Here is a 21,119-nt window from a genome sequence, read left to right on the forward strand (position 1 = left end):
ATTCCCAGGCCTGCAAATTAAAGAATTTTTTCCTTTCTGAAGACTTTCTTCTCTCCCACTCCCACTCCGTCTCCCTCATCCCTGCCTCTGAATTCATCGCTCTGCCTCTGGGCGCCCCTAGCACTTGGATTCTAACACCTGCTCCTCATAATTGTTCCTGTACCTTCTTTGGCTAGGGTGGGAGTTTCTTGATGGCACAACTAAATTTTATGTATATATTTGACACAATATGGACACTCAACAAATGTTTATGTATGGGAAGGTTAAGTGGGGCCCTATTATTTAATGGACACAGGGATGGTGGTGGTGGCCACACAATAATATGAATGTACTCAATGCCACTTAACTTTAAAATGGTTAAAGTGGTAAATTTCATGATATGAAATTTGTATATACATGTATGAAATTTGTGTATACACATTTCATGATATATATGTATATATATATGTATATATTTAGTTTATAAACATATATATGTTTATCACAATTTTCTAAAAACTAAATTATATTAACAACTAAAATGCCCTTTATTCTCAACTATAAAAAAGAAGTTCCACTCTCTATAAATCTTCAATTCTACTTTTATATCTGGACCTTAGGAATATTCTCACACTTTCATGTAGGAAGGAGCTCAGTGGGTAGATTTCCCCACTGCCTTATTTGCAGTAGCAACAGAAGGAGTGGGGTGGGGAGGAAAACTGTCCTGAGGTCCCATTAGGAAAACAGATACAATGTACCTTTCATACTTTGGAATACTATATAACATTGAAAATAAACCAATGGCCAGACACAGTGGTGCACACCTGTAATCCCAGCAACTTGGGAGGCTGAGGCAGGAGGATTGCAAGTTTGAGACCAACCTGGGTAATGTTTAAGAAACTGCCTCAAAATAAAAAATAAAAATAAAAGGATCCTGAAGATGCAGCTCAGTGGCTGAGTGCTCCTTGGTTTCAATCCCTAATACTGAAAAGAGAGAGAGAGAGAGAGAGAGAGAGAGAGAGAGAGAGAGAGAGAGAGAGAAAAGAAAAAGAATCAATGAAAGCAGCATGGGTCAACACAGATAGATCTCAAAAACATAGTATAGTATGAAAAACAAAGCCACAAATCTGCAGTATGATATCATTTAGTAAATCTTTAAAACAAATGAGACAATGTAATATGTTACTATGGCCACATTTATATATGTTGCAAAATAAAAATAAATAAATAAAAAGATTAGTGGTTAGCCCAAGGAGAGGCTGGGAAGAATGAGTATCAGATTTTAGCTGTGCCTGTAAGATTTTTTTTCTCCTAAAAAAGTAGAGAGTTCCAAAATAAATACAGCAAAATATTACATATTTGTTAAATCCAGTGAACGAGATAGATGGGGTCAATTAGATTGTTCTTTATTCTTCTGCATTCTTGGAATATCAAAATTTAAAATCTGAAATTTAAATTAAGTTGATAAAATAAAGGTCAGATTCCTCTGTGACACTCATCCTTTGACTAACCAAATTCTCACTGCCTCCTGTTGAGAGCCACAGCGGAAGGGGCCCCAGCAAACTTCCAGCTGCCAGCTGATGATTGGCTCACAGCAGCCTTAGCAAACTTCTAGCTGCCAACTGATTGGCTCCTCTGCGGTGATGCTCATTGGGCTGTTTCCCCGCCCTTTCAGACCACAGAGTTGCTCATTGAGGGACTTTTTTTGGCTCCGCCCATGCGACCTAGCCAATTGGCCTCAAGAGCAGGAGGAGTGTGGGAGGTGCAGAGGCTTGTGGGAAGCAGGGTGGTGGCAGTTGGGCTCTGAAGGTTTTTCCTGAGGGGCTGTGTGGTGTGGTGTGTGTGTTCTAAAAATAAAGTTCGTTTCTTTTGACAAATGGCTCCTGATTTGTGCCCAGCCAGACTGCGGCAGCCTCCCAACCTTGCAAGCCCAGACACTCGTCCACTTACTGAAGCACTAGTCAACGGGAGAAGATTGGAATATGAGAACACAAGTGTGATTGGTAGGATGATCTGGGCAAGTAAAACTCCCACCCCACACATGCACACGCGCGCACACACACACACACACACACACCTACGGTAGAGTGCTAAATTTAAAAAATCCCAAGTGCCCATGGAAGTGTACAATAGAATAGAAATGGAATATCTTCTCTCTTGTACTAACCAAGAACCAATGCGGTCATTGCTTAGAAGTGGAAGGTGGCACTGACACAGCCTCTGCATGTCACATTGACCCTGGGGCTGGCAACAATGCTGGCAGAAGAGTGGGGAAGAATGCTGATGTCACTTTGTCTGGCTCGGAGGCCCTTCACAGAAAGGCAGGCGATGGCACTGTGGAGCCTAGAGGAGGTGAAGTAGGGAGGAAGCCACCTGCCCAAGAGTTCCTGCAATCATCATTTTGAACCAACGCCTCAGGCCTCTAGCGCACGCAATCCTTAGAAAGCTTCCAGGCAAACTGCTCCCCCCCTCAACCCCAGTCAACCTCACCTAACACTCCCAGAAACAGGGAGGCCTACGGTTTCTGATGCAGCTAGTTCCATTAATGAATCACTTCAGTTGTTGGAGATCTCTTTTCCTTCCTTCCTCCCTCCCTCCCTTCCTCTTTCTTTCTTTCTTTCTTTCTTTCTTTCTTCCTCTTTCCTTCTTTCTTTTAAAGAGAAATAATCAAATCTAAAGCAGAAAGCATAATATACAATCTCCCTGTGTAAGTTGAGCGTGTGTGTGTGTGTGTGTGTGTGTGTGTGTGTGTGTGTGTTTGGAAGATCATATGCCAAAATATTAACACTCTAAAGGTTGGGATTATTTGTGGATTTTTTTCTTTTGCCTCTCTGTATCTTTTTATATGAGAAAGTTTTGCTCTGGTAGAGGGAGAAGAAATAAAATTACATATTGTTTAAGATTAATGGGGAGGGGCTGGGGTGTAGCTCAGTGGTAGAGCACGTGCTTAGCATGCACAAGGCCTTGGGTTCGATCTCCAATGCCAGGGAGAGAAAAAAGGCAAAGACTAGTGGGGAGATAAAGTTGTTTTTCACAGAAGTGAAACAGGTCTTTTTGTATCCTCCCGTTGGGCCCAGTCCTGTTGGCTTTCCCCTCACTTGGGTCCAGGTGGGCCAGCCAGAGAGGCCAGGGCAGGTTCAGCATGGCAGGTTCAGCTGACCATGTGCCACCCACAATGAGCAGAGGGAGCTCGGTCGGCATCTAAACAAACAAGCCGGCCCACACCTCAGCCCAGTGAGCTAAGAAAAACAGTTTCCTCTCAGAAAACAGGGCCATCGGCCACTACATTCCAATCAGCATGACAGTGATCTTAAAGCCAGTCCAGCCAAAGATGAGTTAGTGGAGGAATGTCCAGGGCAGAAGAAGAAAATAATCATAGCCCCTGATATGTATGTACACCTGAAGATAAAACCTTTCTCAGGATCATCTTATTGGGTTCCTAATCCAGAACGCCTCCCCACACACACCTCACCTCCCATAATACCAACCAAAACACCGGCCCAGACAAAACTCTAGGTGACGATGCATTTGCTGGAGAGATGGGCCCAAAGTTGCATTAGGTTCTCAAAGAGGTTTGTGGGCCCCAGAAGGGTTAGGTTAGATCCTCTGGCTGATGGGCCCAGCCCTGGATCCCTGTATTCATCTGTTCAAAGCAGGGTTGGCCGGCAAGATCTCTGCAACCTCCTCCAGCTCCTGCTACCCTGCCTCTTGTCACACTGTCCACGCACTTGGGCACTAGATCTTCCTTCCAGGACCTGGAGGTGACCCAACCTCCACTCCCATCACAGCCCCAGGAGCTGCCACGGAAGATGAGGATGTCCGCTTGCCTGGTGACAGGATTTGCAGGCAACAAAGCCCTCTGCCGGGTGAGAGGATTGTGTGGCCTGTCTTGGTTACAATTTATTCTCCTTGGTCACTTTTACTGCAGCCAAGTGCCAGGAGAAATTTGAATCTGAATGCTGCTGCCTCTGGAATAAGCTCAGAAAAAGATACGAGCGGTCTTCAACAAAGGGCAAGCCCAGCTGAATCTGAAGAACCACATTTGGAGTGTGACAAAGACACAGGCAGACGCTGTCCAATTCAGTCGAGCCTCAGGGAATCAGAGAGAGATTCCCTTCCTACGGGAGGGAGAGATTAAGTCTGCAGGAGAGGTAGTAGCTTAGCTCAGAAAGGTCAAAGGAAGCCAGGAGTGGGCCAGAGAGATGGGAGAATATGAAAAACAGGGGGGAATTCATCTGGGGGATACATTCAGTATGTCACAAGTATAAGCAATAAAAGGGCTGCTTTAGTGATAGATTGGCAGGCACATTTGTTGCAACAAGGTTTGCAAGAGCATCAAATTGCAGAGTATACCTGTGCATCCCTGGGAAACTGTTTAAATGCTCTATTAAATACTCCAAGGCCATGAAAAACAATCTGGTAGGTCAATGTTGACCCTTAGAGGAAAATACTCCAAGTTTCTAGTTAAGCAAAGAAAAAAAAGCAAGGTCTAGAAAGGTATGTGACATTTGTTACCCTTACTTTTAATGGGAAAAGGCTTATAGAGTCTTGTAGTATCTTGAAAAAAGTTCCCCAAAACAAGTTAGAAGTGGGAAGGAGTTTTCTTCTTTCCATTGGATATCCTTCTAGACTTTTTAAATGGTTTTTTTGTTTGTTTGGTTGGTTGGTTGTTGGTTTTTTTTGTTTTTTGTTTTTTGTTTTTTTTTTGGTTTTTTTTTTTTAACCATGCAGCTATATTCCTGCTTAAAAGTATAAATAATGCCAAAAAGGGAAACGTGGGGAGGGGAAAGCAGCCATTCACTTCTGAAGTCAGCTCTACCATGAATCCATCTTCCCTTCCCAGGTGCAATGGTGAATGTTATGTTAACTTGACTGGGCCAAGGTATGGTCAAACATTATTCTAGATGTTTCTGTGAAGGTATTTGTTAGGTGATTACCATTTAAGTTAACAGTCTTTGTCAGGTGCATTGGTGCATGCCTGTAATCCCCGTGGTTCAGGAGGCTGAGGCAGGAAGATCAAGAGTTCAAAGCCAGCCTCAGCAGTTTAGTGAGGCCCTAAGCAACTCAATGAGACTCTGTCTTAAAATATTTAAAAAGGTCTGGGCATGTGGCTCATTTGCTAAGACCCCTGGGTTCAATCCCTGGAATCCCCCCAAAAAACAATTAAAATTAACATTTTAAGTAAAACCTTCCATTGTGTACATGGGCCTTATCCAATCAGTTGAAGATCTTAATAAAAAAGAATGACTTCTCCCGAAAAAGAGGGACTTCTGCCAGCAGATAGCTTCTGGACTCAAACCACCACTCTCCCTCAGGTCTCCACCCTGTCAGCCTACCTTGCAGTTTGGAATTATCAAAAATAAATATCTTGCCAGGTGCAGAGGCACAGGTCTGTAATTTCAGCAACTTGGGAGGCTGAGGCAGGAGGATCTCAAGTTTGAGGCCAGCCTCAGCAACTTAGCAAGGCCCTGTTGCAAAATATGAAATTTAAAAAAGTCAGGGGATGTAGCTCAGTGGTAAAACACTTCTAGGTTCAATCACCAGTACTAAAAAGAGAAATAAACAAACATCTCTCTTTAACACACACACACACACACACACACACACACATACATTCTGTTAGTTCTGTCTGTCTGGAGAACCCTGACCAGTGCACCAGGGCAGGATGAAGTTGAGATTCAGGCGTGCACCACTATGGGAACTGGGAATGGGTCCCACTTTCTGGGCTTTTCTTCCACTGTACCAGCTAGCCTGTATTGTTTACTTTATCTCTGTGCCTCTGGGTCCTTCTGCCTATTGAAGTCTTTTTCTGGAAAAGACTGGGTCTCTCATTTAATAATTACAGTCATGCACCACTGAGCTGAGGTTTGATCAAGGGATGGGGGGCGGGGTGGCTGGGCAGGTCTGAGAATTATTCACACATGTAATAGACACTGATCTCCCTCTGGGTAGAGCTCGGAGGAAGGTGAGTCTGATCTGTGGTCTCTCGGCACGTGGAGCAAATCCACCCATCCTTCCTCCACTGGACACTTTGAATACTCCCTGAGCATTAGCTGGTAGGCTTATTTACTCCCTCCTGGCCCTCCCTTACGATCTTTCTTTTCCCTCTCCTGCTTTTCAAGTCCTTTCTCTTCCATGTCTTCTTTGTGAACAAAGTTACACTAATAAGGCAAAAATAAAGATGTTGCTATGTTTCTGCTTCCTCTGGGGGTATGATCCTATTTGCGTCAGTTCAAATAGTGGTGGCAGCTTCAGGGGCCAGCAAATTCTGCCGAGCCCAAAAGACAGTCAGCCAGTTACTTTGTCTCAAAGATCCAAATAATGTTTCACCATTCTCTCCAGCTTTCATTGTTTGACAGAATAAAACCCAGCAATTCAAGTCAAGATGATTGAAAATGACATGTATAGATGCCCTCTTTTTCTCTCCCTTTCCAACTCATGACACACTGAATTATTCATTAGGACTGTTATTCATTCTTCATCCCACCATGAAAAGAGGGCATAAAATGATTTCAAACCCAACGTCCTGCAATGGGTGGTCCCTGTAAAAATAAGTCTCCTTCCATGTATCCCCAGCTTCAATTAAGTACCCAGCCTACAAAGACGTCCCGAACCCAGTTATGATTAAGGCATTGCTCTAGACTCTGAAAGGATTCAAAAGGGCAGAGAAAGCATCATGAACAAAAGGAGCAGGCAAAGCACACACATAAACAGACTGTAAATAAGCAAAGCAGTAGAAGGCTGGAGAAGTGACAGATCGGAGGAGAACGGTCACTGTGGGCTACAGTATTTCACAAGACTCTGGTCTGAGCTTACATGACACAGTCAAAAAAGAGTCCTGCTTTAAATGCTGTTGTTTCAGAGCGACTCATGGGAATGTAGCTCAGTGGAAGAGCACTTGCCTAGCATGCACAAGGGTCTAGATCCATCCCAGCACTGCGCTAAATAAATAAATAAGTTGTTACGTTATTTAATCCCTGTAGCTACCCAGAGGGGTGGCTGGTTTATGCAGATCTTCCCACTGTCCAGATTGGGTTTGAATTAACAAAGATTTCCAGCCACACGTCAGGAAGGGACGTGCAAAGAAGCCAGGTGCTGTGACCAAGGTTACCCAGCATGCGGTGTCAGAATCAGGGATAGAACAGGGCTTCCCATTCTGTTCATTGAATGAGAGACCAAGTCTTTTCCAGAAAAAGGCTTTGACAGGCAGAAAGGCCCAGAGGCACAGAGATAAAGTAAACAATTCAGGCTAGCTGGTCCAGTGGAAGAAAAGCCCAGAAAGTGGGACCCATTCCCAGTTGCCATTGGACATGCACACACACACACACACACACACACACACACACACACACACACATATGCATGGACACATGTATAAATTCCTTGCCGTCTTCAAAGTACATCTCTGCTTGAGAGAGTATGAACAACAAGCTAAGCATTAGCCATGCATCAGCTGAGGCAGGATTGAAAAGGACAGCCTGAACCTACAGGACCCCCGTCGGAATCCATTCAGCAGCATAAATATGACAAGTACAGAAACTGCCACTTGTGTCTGTCTTTTTGTCAGAAATGCATAAAAGAAGTAATAGTAATTCTGACTGGCAAAACAAATAAATAGAGCTCTATCTTCCATGCAAGGTTTTGCATGTTGTCCCAGAATTGATGACATTTGGCACAATTTCAGTGACAGGCAAAAGAATTATCAGCAAGGAATTTGTTCTAGAGGCAGTAAATAGTGGGGTGAGGTGTTCAGTCAGCCATCGGGTGACCAGCTCAGATACATCAGCTGTTGCAACCCCAGCTGATGTGAGCAGAAAAAGACTGAGTGTGACCTGCCAAGAGATACCATGCAGTGGCCTCTGCTTTCTCTCCTCCGGTTGGTCAGTCTCCTTATCTGCAGACATTCTGATATAATTATGAAAAAATTTCTTTGGAGCCTGCAGAGAGCACTTCCACGTGAGAGCAACTATTGCAGTCATCTTGACCTTTACTTTCTGGGAAGTTTCCAGTGGGAGAAGGGGGAGCTTCCTTGGGGTCCCTTTGGAGAGGCTTTCGACCTGAATAAATTCCCATAAAGGGTGAAGTTCAACTTCCTCTAGGATAGTTGCTCCACCTGGCTTCCTGTTCTACAATGTCCACCCTAAATATCTCCAAGTAACAAAGATTATTTCTGAGGTCTTAAATCCTACCCAGCATACTCCCATGGAGGGGTGTAACCCCCTCCAGGGTCCTGGGCACAGTCCATCTCACCTTGGATGCTGGTTGAAGCCATGGCATGAAGGAACTGACCGCTTCTGAAGGCAGTATCCTCCTTCTATTCAGGTCACTGTAACTAACAGGAGTCCTCTTTTGAGGTCAAACCTACTCCTGGTCATTTCAACCTGCTGGATTTAGTTCCCCACCCTCATCCACATGGTGATCCAAATTCCAGTCATCTGTCAGTGCGAATCCTATTTCTGAGCATTCTCTGTTCCATGCCAAACACGCCTTCACTTTAATGTAACAAGACTATCAGATTAATCAAGTTTGAAAAACTTGTCCAGAGAATTTCTATTGAGCAGAAAGAAAAGAAGTCCTTTTTATGGAAACAAAGGGAAGAAAGCAAAATTTGTATCCTTTATCTGATTGCTTTACAAAAGGCCTCAGCTACCAGGGAGGCCACAGGGCAAGATGTTGGGCCCATAATTTTAATGACACTGATTGCATAAGGTGAGGGACCCCTCCCTCAGAAAGCAGGGAAGGATGTTTCTTCATCAGTGTCATGAGAGATGGACCAGATGATGTCCTCATGTCTTTCCAATCCTAATGCTCTCAAGGGCTTTGAATGGCATGAAATGGCAAGTTGGGTACTGTGTGTACCCAGTACTTTTTCCTGGGGCTTGGGTGTCATTATTCTAAGTCCCCACCCCTACTCACAATCACACCATTGGAAAGCTTAAAAGTCAGCTCCGTTTCGAGGAAACACAGAGTTCATTAGGTCAAAGTTATAATTACATGTCAAGGTGCTACTCAGGCCCTTTGCCCAAGAAATGGATGGAGAAAGCGTCCCCCACGCTGAACTGCTGCCATCTGGTGGCCAGCCGTCCCATAACAGGAATGTGTCCTAAGGAAGTTTTCGTGGATGGTTCTCAGGCTTCTTTCTGGGCTAGCCCTTAGCAAAATCCAAGGCAAATTGTCCCAGAATTCCAGTATCCTTTTCTGGAATTCTACTCTGTGACAAGCATGTATAATGGAAAAGGAGAAAATGAGGTCAGGCCCACCTGGCTCTGTGCAGAGATGTACACATTTATATATACATATATTGTATTTATACATACATATAATAATATAGAGAGAATATAATAATATAGAGAATAAGAAATGAGATGAAATATTTATAATTGACAAACCTCAGTAAAAAGTGTCCAGAATTGATTGTATTAGCTTTGAAATTTTTCTGTGAGTTTGAGATTATTTCACAGTAGAAAATGTTTTCCAATTCAGTTTTGTTACTTAAGGAAAATATTGGCTAAGTTAAAAAAATGATAGAAATAAGAAAATTAGCAGGTTAATAAACCCTAATAAAATTTTTGATTCTGGCAAGTGTCACTAATTTCACAGTAGAAAATGCTTTCCAATTCAATTTTTTTAATTAAAAAATGATAGAAATAAGAAAATTAGCACCTTAATAAACCATAATGAAATTTTTGACTCTGAGAAATATCACTAATTGATGTTAATAAAACATGAGGTATAGCTGGCCACGGCAGCACACACCTGTGATCCCAGCAGCTTGGGACGCTGAGACAAGAGGATGGAAAGTTCAAGGCCAGCCTTGGCAACTTAGCAAGATGCTGTTTAAAAAAAATATAAAGGGCTGGTGACATGGCTCAGTGGTACTGTGCTCCTGGGTTCAATTTCTAATAATACACACACAAAAAAAATAGGTAAATGTTTGATAAGGAATTGCATTTACACAGCAATAGTAATACCAAATAATACCACAATAATACACAGTAATTCAGTGTCTTTTGTTGCCTACAAAGGGAGGATAGTGACTTGCATGAATCCAGGGGTTGATCAGTAAAAGAAGAGTCCAGAGAGCTGCTATACAACAGGGTAAACACAAACTATCAGCCCTTTGTGGAGTTATGATAGGACCCTGCCAGGGAAATACACCCCCCTTCTCTCTCTCTCATACACACACACTCACACACACACAGTCAATAAATGGCAAGATGAAAAGAAAATGTACTTTTAAATTTGACCTTAAAAATTCTTATCTGGTGTGGGGTGAGGTGGAGCACACCCTCCCATAATCCCATCTCCTAGGGAGGCTTATGCAAGAGGATCCCAAGTTCCAGGCCTGCCTTGGCAACTTATTGAGACCCTATCTCAAAAGAAACAACCAAGGGCTGGGGATGTGGCTCAAGCGGTAGCACGCTCGCCTGGCATGTGTGCGGCCGGGGTTCGGTCCTCAGCACCAAGTACAAACAAAGATGTTATGTCCGCCAAAATCTAAAGAATAAATAGTACAAAAATTCTCTCTCTCTCTCTCTCTCTCTCTCTCTCTCTTTCAAAAAAAAAAAAAAGAAACAACCAAATGTGGTGGGGATGTAACTTAGTGGTAGAGCACTCCTGGGTTCAATACCCAGTACCACACACACACACACACACACACCTCCTAAAAATTTCACAGAAGTAGAGCTATAGTGATAAGGTACAAACTCTGCTGCTCAAGGAATTGAAGAGTCTTAGGAAAACAAACAGAATGGGACCCCTAAGGAAAGCCTAGTGCAGAAAGAGGATTCCATAGTGCACTAGCTTTGGGAAGTAAGAGAAAACAGGCCAGGGGTAAAGGGGAGATGCCCTGAGAAGCAAATAGAAGGACTCCAACCCCCTGAGGAAAGGATTACATTCTCCTTATTGTCAGGAAAAGAATTGCCCTTTCCAGCCTAATAAGGCTAATTTCTCAGTGAAGATTAAAACTGCATTGTATGGGCCGCTGGGACAGAGGAGAGTGGAACGAATCCCTGCGGAGGGGATTAAAACTTTCCTCCCTGGTCTCTCCTGGAGGCCAGGAGCTGAGCCTCTGAACAGTATTGTTCAAGGGACAGGGGAGGTGGGTGTTCATGCCACAATGGAACACGGACTCATCTGAAATCCCCAAAGAGGGTTCTTTCTACAAAGATGGTCTCTAATCCACACGGCTGCCGGCTGACTGATTTAACGCATCAGCTGAACAACCTTTCCTAAGAGATTTATGACTGCCACGGAAATCATTGTTTGTCCAAACTGTCAAATTCCTGCTGGGCACACTTGACATCTGTCTTTGCTGGTCAGTGGAAGAATCAATGGCTACTACTTGGGAAAGACTAGGGGCTTGTCATTTCCTGCTGCTCGGAGGGGAGCCACACAGTATGTGAAGTCCCAGTGGTCATCATTAAGTAAACCAAATACAGGGTCTCTGGAGGGTCATTTCAACTTCATCTGAGGAGCCCGAGGACATTCATATCCCTTTCCTCACCCCTGCATACTCTTAATACCTCGTGCCTAACACTGGCTACAGCTTCCCTGATGCTCTGTCAGAATCTATTCCCAGGCCCCTGGCCGTCCCCATCTACCCAGCCTCATGCTGGGACAGTCCTCCTCAGCACTGCCTGCAGTGGGGGTATCTGATGAGCACAGGCAGCAGTGGACGTAGAACAGGGGGTTGTGCACCGGTCCAGGGCAGGGGAGCAGAGCCCCAGAGGGATGACACAGGGCAGCTGACCCTGAGAGGCAGGGCAGAAAGCAAGGCTAGCAAAGGTGCGGTGGATGAGGTACCTGGAAACTTGGAGGTCCCGAAGTCATCAGGAAGGTACGCATGTGCAGAACTGGCAGGGAGTGTGATGGCAAAGAGCACAGGCTTCAGACTCTGGCCGAGGTTCACATCCTGCCTCTGCCTCTTCTCAATCTAAGTTCTTTTCTTTTCTTCTCCCCTCTTGGTACTGGGAATTGAACCCAGGGCCACTTTACCACGGAGCTACATCCCTAGTCCTTTTGATTTTTTTTTTTTTTTTTTTTAATTTTGAGACAGGGTGTCTCAAAGTTGCCCAGGCTGACCTCGAATTTAAGATCCTCTTGCCTGGGCCTCGTGAGTCACTGGGATTACAGGCGAGCACCACCATACCTGGCCTTGAACCTCTGTTTTCTTATCTGTAAAATGAAACAGTCATACTTAGCATGGTGGACCCTGGGCTGGGCTTCCTGACCACTTCTACAGGACTGAAGGACTTACTCTCCATCTGCTGGGTAGAGGGGTCCTCAAAGAGGACTGGCTGGAGAGAACTGTCGTCTGGGCCCTCCAGTCTGCAACACCTTGTCCCGGCAGCCCTGGCAAACTCACGCACTCACTGCTACAAGCACTGAAACTCCATACAAGCAATTTTTTAAAGTAAACTTTTTACTGAAGCATAATATACATAAAGACACATATCATAGGTGTCCAGCTGTATGGGTCTTATTAAGTGGACCATATACAAGTTAAGAAGCCAGGTAACCAGCTCCCAGCTTGAGACTCAGTACTTGAAAGCCATCTTGTATCTCCTTCTCGTCACCACTCCCTACCCCGATTGAGGGCCATCACCATCCTAACTTCTTACAGAATAACTTTTGTATTTAATATAAAGAGAAAGAACTTCAGAATGAAATTGACCAAATTAATGCTATGAGTGTACCATGGTGAATTCAGCTTTTATCTGTAACTATCATGCACTGATTTAATAAATAAATAAACACAGAATAAATAAATAAACACAAAATAAATAAATACAAGTAGAGTGGGAGGAGGGGTCAGGGAAAGGGAAGGGAGATGTCCTGGAGATTGAAATGAAGCAAATTATGGAGCAAATTATGAATATGTCAAATGAACTCCACTATTATGTATTACTATAAGGCACTAAAATAGACATTTTTAAAATATGCACATTTAGTCCTACTCTTGAAAGTAGAGGTAGCTTGCAGACATATCATCCTGAATATACCTAATGTTGTCAAAAGTAGAGATAGCTCCAACGGATGAAGTTTCCAGACACAAAAAAAATCACAGTGAAAAAGAAGAAATTGGCTACAAATTCAAATTATTAACTCCCAGCAGTATGTGATTTAACCTCCAAAAGCCTCAATTTTCTCATCTGTAATATAGGGCAATAGGATCTATCTCATATGCTGGGCCACGCTATCCTATTTGCCTTGCTGACTAACTGTTTACAGCTGCTCTCTACAATGTGATTGGACAAGTTATTGAGAACTTGAGACGTGGCTGGCCCACGCTGAGATGTGCTGTAGGTATGAAACACATGCATCAGTTTTTGAAGACTTGATCTTTTTTTTAAACTTGTAAAATATCTCAATAATTTTTATATCGAGGATGATAGGGAACAGATAGAGGTGAGCAGTGGGAACACAGGTTAAGGGAATAATTCTATAAACTGGGCCCACTGTGCAGGCCTCCACATGCATCGTAAAATAAAATAAAATAAAATAAAAGCAATTTACCTGCAGCCCTGCCTGACTAAAGTCAACAGGCTACATTACACTCCTCAGCAAACAATCTGTTATTTGAAGGAGAAATGAAAGTCCAAAATGCCAAGAAAAAGCACACAAGTGATTCACCTGAACAGAGCAGCAGCTGCGATGGAAGAAATTCATGTTTTACCAAACTCAATGGCCCCTGGAGTTGCCTTGTTAGGATCTTCAGCAAGCAGCAGCAAAAGGAGCTGAATGAACACTTCCTGAAGGACCCCTATCCATCCCACAGTGCCCTGGTGGTCCTGGCCACCAGGCTTGACCTGGAGAAGTGTCATGTGCAGAAGTAGTTTGTGGCTTGCCAGGCCTCATACCTTGGCCGGGCACCATACCCTCAGCTGGAGCAGCATCTGAGCCCACCTTCTTCCTGGACAGAAGTCGTCTACCTGTGCTGGGGCCAGTGGGCTTATGTGGGCACACCCAGAAGCAATGGGTGACTTAAGTGCCAGCCCTTAGGATTCCTTCCCAGAGGACCAACCCTGCTTCTCCAGTCCAGGCCAGGCCTGCGGGCAGCGCACAGGAGGGCATCCCATCAGCAGCAACCCAGCTTCAGGGCCCCAGTGGGCCAGGGGCCAGGCCTGTGAGGCTCTATATAGCTTCAAAAGCTCCGAGTCTCTGTCTCCACATCTTCGGACCCGGAGGAAGAGGACACGGACAAATCAGGTCCAGGAGATTCCTGAATGTATATGGGTTCTACACCTGCCACATTCCACAGGTCCCGCAGATCCTCACTCTGGCTACTTTCGCATCTGATTGTTGTCCCCACCTGTCATTTCAGTCACCTGGAAGCAAGTGTCTGGGTTTCTGGTCTAGGAGTGGAATGGGTGTTCCTGGATCCACTTCCTTCCCTTGATGCTGCCCCAGAGCTCTTTAGGGGGCTGTGCCCTGCACCCTCGACACTCAGTATTGTGAGCTTCTGCAGGCGTGTATACTACCTACGGCTTTCATCAAACTCCCTCATGAATATTAAAACATTCTCACATGTTTTTTTTTTTTTTTTGGTTTTTGGTTTTTTTGGTGGGGGAATAATGAGAATTGAACCCAGGGGCACTTTACCCCTAAGGCACATTTCCAGCCCTCTTCATATTTTATTTGGAGACAGGATCTTGCTAACCTGCTGAGGCTTTTGAGCTCCTCAGCCTCCTGCCTCAGCCTCTGGAGCCACTGGTATTATAGGTGTGGATTTCCTTTATCCTGTACTCTTGGCAATTAAAGTCCCTCTGGTTCTCCACCCCACCACCACCACCAAAAAAAAAAAAAAAAAAAACCACGTTACCCTGAAAGTGGGAATGATTTTTGTGACCTATACATAGACCAGATCCCAGAGCTCAGGGAGATAAGGATAATTCCCCCTACCCATAAAATCTATAAGGACAGAAGATTTCAGCCAGGCATGATGCACACACCCGTGATCCCAATGACTCAGGAGGCTGAGGCAGGAGGATCACAAGTTCAAAACCAGCCTCAGCAACAGCAAGATGCTAAGCAACTCAGTGAGACCCTGTCTCTAAATAAAATACAAAATAGAGCTGGAAATGTGGCCCAGTGGTCAAATGCCCCTGAGTTCAATCTCCAGTTAATCCCCCGCCAAAAAAGGGACACATTTCAATCAGAACTGGTAAACATGGGCCAAAGCGAACTAGAGTTGTCACAAACAGTGGAAACTTGAAAGTCTGATGTCATCCTTCTGTCAGTCAAAAGTCAAGAGGCGAATTTGAGTGGGATTTTAGAATTTTCCCTGGGACCCACCAAGAAGACAGGAGGGCAGGTGACTGGGGAAGCTGAAGCGAGAGGATAGCAAGTTTGAGGTCAGCCTCAGCAATTTAGTGACACTCTGTCTCAATAAAAAATAAAAAATGTGAGATAGCGATTTAGCATGGAGAGAGATACTAAGTCTTAAAGGAAACCTCCTTGAGCCATTGAGATTCAGAAAACTGAGCTGCAAATCTTGAAAAAGCAGGCATTTGGCCCATACCCTTGTAAAATGAGGGAAATACACAAGTGCAGGGAAAACTGGCATGAAACAGTGCAGCTCCACCCTGGCTCCAGATCGGCCCCGGATACAGCCCTTTTTTAAGTACTGGACTCCCAACACAGGCTGGGTTTCTCACCCTGGAGATAGCCCACTTCTCCTTTGAATGTGTACCTACTTCCTAAATAAACCTCTGTCTATGTCTTTGTCTGGCTCATGCTGAAATTCTGTTCTGTCAGGTATGCCAACAACCCCTCTGGCCCTGAGTTGAATTCCCACTTCCCTCTGAGACTCCTACGACCCTTCTCTGGAGACATTTCTTTTCCCATGATGAAAGGACTAGGGATAGTCAGTGGTAGAGTGCCCCAGGTTCAATCCCCAGCACAAAACAAACAACTGGAGTGGGGAGGGGCAAGCGATGCGGTCCTCCACCTCTGGGAGTGCTCCTCTTCCCTTTTTCAATCCCTTCTAATAAAACTCATGCCCGCTATCTGAGTGGTATGTCTGTAATGAAATCTTTCTGGCCTGATGGCAAGAATCAGGGTGAGAAAGGACTGCCAAGGCTGTCTTAGCCTGGCAGCAGGCCCATGCCCTGTGACAATGACATGCCAAAACAATCCCACTTGGGATACATTACATTATATGAAATGAGCTATTAATATTAAAGTATATATACAAATGGAATCTTATAATACAATACTCTTTTGCTCCATGTTATGTTTGTTTACACATGAGTGACTTTAATGACTACTGTGCTATGCACTGTTCTAACTTAAAAAGTGTGGGGCTAGGGTTGTGGCTCAGTGGTAGAACGCTCCCCTAGCACATGCAAGGCCCTGGGTTCAATCCTCAGCACCACATATAAATAAATAAATAAAATAAATATATTATGTCAACTTACAACTAAAAAATACATACATATGTGTGTGTGTGTTTCTTTTTTCTTGTTTTGGTAACAGGGATTGCACCCAAACAAAGGTCACTTTATGGCTGAGCTAAATCCCCAAACTTTTAAAAAATTTTTATTTGGAGACAGGGTCTTGCCAAGTTTAAGAGTCTCTCTCAGTTGCTGAGGCTGGCTTTGAACTTGCAATCCTCCTGCCTCAGCCTCTGGAATCACTGGGATTATGGGCATGCACTGCTGTACCCAGCCTAAAAAGTGATTTCTATCTCCTAATGTACTTGCCAAGATGGAGTGCTAACATTAGTCCTAAAAAAAAAAGTAAAGGTATTGTGTCCATAGACAACTAAAAAAAAATTGGAAAAAAGAAAAAAGAAAAAAAGAATTGCTTGCAAATGCCATGCACAGCGGCACACGCCTGTAATGTCAGCGACCAGCGACTAAGATGGAGGATCCCAAGTTCCAGACCTGCCTCAGCAATTTAACAAGATCCTATCTCAAAAAAAAAAAAAAAAAAAAAAGGAAAAAAAGTGTGGGCTGGGGATGTGGCTCAGTAAAAAACTCCCCTAGGCTCAATCTCAGTAACAAACAAACAACAAACAACATCATCAACAACAACCAAAAAAAAAAAAAAAAAAATTAAAGGAGATATATATCTGGGATTTGTTTTAAATTGAAACCAAAAGTGCTTAACCACTGAGCCCCATATCCGTCCTTTTTTATTTATTTTATATCTTTATTTATTTTTATATGGTGCTGAGGATGGAACCCAGTGGCTTATGCGGGCTGGGTGAGCGCTCTAGCACTGAGCCACAAACCCAGTCCCCTTTTTATTTTTTATTTTGAGAAAGGATCTCGCTAAGTTGCTGAGGCTAGTTTTGAACTTGTGATCCTCCTGCCTCAGCCTCCCGAGTCGCTGGAATTACATGCGCCACCACGTCTGGCTTCTTTCTTAATTACATTTACAAATTACTTTCAAGTTAAATATGATCGCACAATCAAACCTAATGAATGTTCTCGACTAAACAAAATCTCTCGTTCATGTCTAGTAACATATTTCTAACCTAGAACTACAAGCCTGGCTTAGTTGACTGATATTTAAAACCCATAACTTTACTTCTGGATACCAAATAAATATGAGAAATTTGAGACAGTCTCTAAGGAGACTGGCATTCGTTCCCGGCATTCTCAAATCATATCCCACACTCCCTTTCTGCCCTCCCAGTTCTCGGTTTTTATCCTAAAATCTCGCGAGAGGTCGAGTTTTCATGAATTCTCCCAGAAGCCACCGCTCTTCCTCTTCCTGTAAGCGCCCTGAGGTGAGTGCTTCTCTGGAGTGTGGGTACGAGTGTTCAATCCTCCGGTCATCACCGCCATCCTGGCCTCTGGAGTGCGGGTGTCAAGGACCCCGGGAGGAAAACTCCCAGGGCTACGATTTCTTGCTGGAAGCGATGTTTCTCTGTGCAAGGAGACGTGGCAGAGTGCCCGACTTGATGCTCCCGGGCCGGCAGGCCTCTGTGAGCTGCAGAGGAACGTGATGGATGGGGACGGGGGAGGGAGAAGCTCGTCGGCTGGTGGGGGTAAGGGCAGCTGCCCTCCGTGTCTACTCCGACTGTGGAGGTCCAGTGTCCCGCGGTGAGTGGTAGCCAGTACGCGGAGCATTTGTGGCCGCAATGCGAGAAAGTTTTGAGGGAATAAAGGCAGATTGAAACCAAACCCTTGTCAGTTAAGTGCTGCAAATTGGATGGCTCCTACCTAACGTGCATGATAGTGTAAAGTCTGTAGTGTGGGAAGCTATTCCTGTGAAGCTGTGTGAGTGAAGGGGTTTCTGTAAAGAGGGAGGGAGGGCGGAAAGGATCGGAGTTGGTTTTTGCTATGTCAGATGCCATGCATTGGCGGCATCTTAGGTCTAAAAGACCCACGTTTAGATCAAAACTGACTGTTTTCTTCTAAAGGGGAAGGGAGAGGGTTGATTGGAGGTCCAAATCACTATTCGTGTAATCAGCGCCGTAGTGGCTGGTTGATGCAAAGGGAAGAGAAGAAAGGACAGGGTGGAGGGAAAGGACGGCTGCGATGATGGCATATCTTAGGACACCTTTGGATTAATCATGAAAACAACTATTCTCTGAGCAGCTTTTAATATCACTTAACACTTTGTTATTTAAAGTTCACCAGTTACCCTTAAGTATCTATTACTGACAAGTATGGGGTGCTCCCTTCCAGGTGATCTATGAAAATGGTCCGGTACTCTCTTGACCCGGAGAACCCCACAAAATGTAAGTGAATAGGACATAGATCTATAATTTCTACTTTGGGGTGAGCATAAAGGTATAGCCAGAAATTAACAAATTTTTTTATATTCTAGCATGCAAATCAAGAGGCTCAAATCTTCGTGTTCACTTTAAGGTATGAGACTCCTAATGCAATCTAAGTTTTCCACATGTTCTAGTGTTGCTCATCTTTAAAGGAAGCTGCAGTGATGCCTTTCTTAGGACACCTTTGGATTTACCATGAAAACTAATACATTCTGAGCAGCCACCTTTTACTTGTATATTGATTATCATTGTATAATGAGCAATTTGACTCAGGATTTCTGAAATCGAATAAAAGTACCAGAAAATCCTTGAGAAAGTAGTTGGATGTTAGAATTTAAAGATTTTACAGTGGATAAATTGAGGATTAGGATTAATTTTCCCTAGTTCCAAACAAAGTTTCCCAGGCTTTTAGTCACAATTATCATGTATGACAATTTTGAAATTCTATACTTTAATGTTTGCTTTAAAAATTATACTAACCAAAACTTCATTACTCGTATTTAGAACACCCGTGAAACTGCGCAAGCCATCAAGGGTATGCATATCCGAAAAGCCACCAAGTACCTGAAAGATGTCACATTAAAGAAGCAGTGTGTGCCATTCCGGCGTTACAATGGTGGAGTTGGGAGGTGTGCCCAGGTGAGAATTCTTAGTGGCTATTTGAAAATATAAATTGTAAGGAAAGGTGATTGGCTGGGATAATTGTGGCTAGAATCTGCCTTTGTCGAGCTTTCTTGGTTGCTGTGATGACTATCTTAGGACACCTTTGGATTAACCATGAAATAAACCATGTGCTGAGCAACCTTGATATTAGATAAAATAGATTCATCATGGTTCCAATGTTCATTTAAACCTTGGAAAGTTACTAATCACATTCCTTCATTTTCTCAGGCCAAACAGTGGGGCTGGACACAGGGCCGGTGGCCCAAAAAGAGTGCTGAATTTTTGCTGCACATGCTTAAAAATGCAGAGAGTAATGCTGAACTTAAGGTACCCAAACCATAACCCTCCTTATGTGTATATGCAAATTAAATGTTGTTCCAGATTTATATCATTGTTTTGCTCTGATTAAATCTCTCATTTAAATATTCTAAAGACTTCTCTGTCTCCAGCAGTCCAAAATTTTGTCTAAAGATTTTCATAAAAATCTACCAACACCTGTAACTTTTCTTGTGCCATGAACCTTTTGGTAGTATGATTAATTATCAAAATGATTGCCTTATTAGTGGTTATTTCAGGGTGTAGAAACTGGCTGTACATTGTCCTCTTCACCATGACCCCACCCCTGCACCCTTTTTTTTTTTTTTCCCACTGGAGACGGAACTCAGGAGTTCTCTTCCTCTAAGCTACATCCTTCAGTTACCACCACCATCCCTAACCTTTTTGACTGCCCAAGTTGTTATAGACTGGCCTTGAATTTGAGAAGCTCCTGCCTCAACTGTCTCATAACTTGGGATTATAGGCATAGGGTGGTCACAAACATAGTAAACTGGGGATACAACTCAGTGGTAGAGCACTTACTCTAACACAGTAAGAACATTATGGTGATAACTCAGAAAGCAGACAGTGTCTTAAAAAAATATACCATTGAAGATCTTAATGGATTGTCTTTCAAAAATGATTTTATTCAGAAATGGATGGGGTATTGGTTGGGAATTAGTATTTCCCAATAATGTAGTTAGTAGCGTTAAGACTGTGAAAGATGTTACCTTATTTTGTTCTCCCTCTCTTGCCAGGGTTTAGACGTAGATTCTCTGGTCATTGAACATATCCAGGTGAACAAAGCACCCAAGATGCGCCGTCGTACTTACAGAGCTCATGGTCGGATTAACCCATACATGAGTTCCCCCTGCCACATTGAGATGATCCTCACTGAAAAGGAACAAATTGTTCCTAAACCAGAAGAGGAGGTTGCACAGAAGAAAAAGGTAATTATTTAATAGCTTGATTTTGTTCGAGTACTTTAGAAAGATCTATGGTTGCTGTGATGACCATCTTAGGACACCTTTGGAATAACCATGAAAGGAAAGTATTCTGAGCAACCTTTTAACACTTTATTTTGGCTTTCATGACCCTAATTTGTTTCTTGCCTAAACAATAATAATTTTTTAGTCAGTATTATCAAATGCGTATAATTATCTGTGGTCCCACTTAGGTTTCCCTAGCCACTCACATGTCCCTGAAATCTCAAAATTTTTTTTCTTTTTCCTTTCCCAGATATCCCAGAAGAAGCTAAAGAAACAAAAACTTATGGCACGGGAATAAATTCAGCAAAAAAAAAATGCAAATAAAAGAATGTTGGTTGTCTTTTATTATGTTTGTGTGGTGGTGTTGAGGATTGAACCCAGGGCCTAGCAAGTATTTTGGGTATTCTCACAAGTCATAAACTAAAATTAGAAACAGG

At 43.5% G+C, this 21,119-nt stretch overlaps 1 protein-coding gene and 4 non-coding genes across 5 annotated transcripts; all 5 read left to right on the plus strand.

Moving 5' to 3' along the window:
* Window positions 1–17,673: 17,673 nt before the first annotated feature.
* On the plus strand, window positions 17,674–21,027 carry Rpl17 (ribosomal protein L17). The gene is made up of 7 exons (XM_026393790.2): window positions 17,674–17,719; window positions 18,624–18,676; window positions 18,766–18,806; window positions 19,220–19,354; window positions 19,607–19,705; window positions 20,452–20,643; window positions 20,933–21,027. Exons 2-7 carry the CDS (start codon window positions 18,631–18,633, stop codon window positions 20,978–20,980), a joined length of 561 nt encoding a protein of 186 aa, XP_026249575.1. The 5' UTR covers window positions 17,674–17,719; window positions 18,624–18,630; the 3' UTR covers window positions 20,981–21,027.
* LOC113186375 (small nucleolar RNA SNORD58) lies at window positions 18,469–18,534 on the plus strand. The gene has a single exon (XR_003301279.1). It is a non-coding gene; the product is annotated as a small nucleolar RNA SNORD58 (small nucleolar RNA).
* On the plus strand, window positions 18,872–18,936 carry LOC113186372 (small nucleolar RNA SNORD58). The gene has a single exon (XR_003301276.1). It is a non-coding gene; the product is annotated as a small nucleolar RNA SNORD58 (small nucleolar RNA).
* LOC113186373 (small nucleolar RNA SNORD58) lies at window positions 19,454–19,518 on the plus strand. The gene has a single exon (XR_003301277.1). It is a non-coding gene; the product is annotated as a small nucleolar RNA SNORD58 (small nucleolar RNA).
* On the plus strand, window positions 20,695–20,758 carry LOC113186374 (small nucleolar RNA SNORD58). Its single transcript, XR_003301278.1, has one exon. It is a non-coding gene; the product is annotated as a small nucleolar RNA SNORD58 (small nucleolar RNA).
* Window positions 21,028–21,119: the final 92 nt, after the last annotated feature.

The sequence above is a fragment of the Urocitellus parryii genome, chromosome 13 (genome assembly GCF_045843805.1).
Source record: "Urocitellus parryii isolate mUroPar1 chromosome 13, mUroPar1.hap1, whole genome shotgun sequence".
Classification (NCBI taxonomy): Eukaryota; Metazoa; Chordata; class Mammalia; order Rodentia; family Sciuridae; genus Urocitellus; species Urocitellus parryii.

Coding starts and splice junctions, on each gene's coding strand:
- Rpl17 (XM_026393790.2), top strand. CDS start 18,631: ATGAAAATGGTCCGGTACTCTCTTGACCCGGAGAACCCCACAAAAT. Junction 18,807..19,219: donor ATCTTCGTGTTCACTTTAAG/GTATGAGACTCC, acceptor ACTCGTATTTAG/AACACCCGTGAAACTGCGCA. Junction 19,355..19,606: donor GAGTTGGGAGGTGTGCCCAG/GTGAGAATTCTT, acceptor TCATTTTCTCAG/GCCAAACAGTGGGGCTGGAC.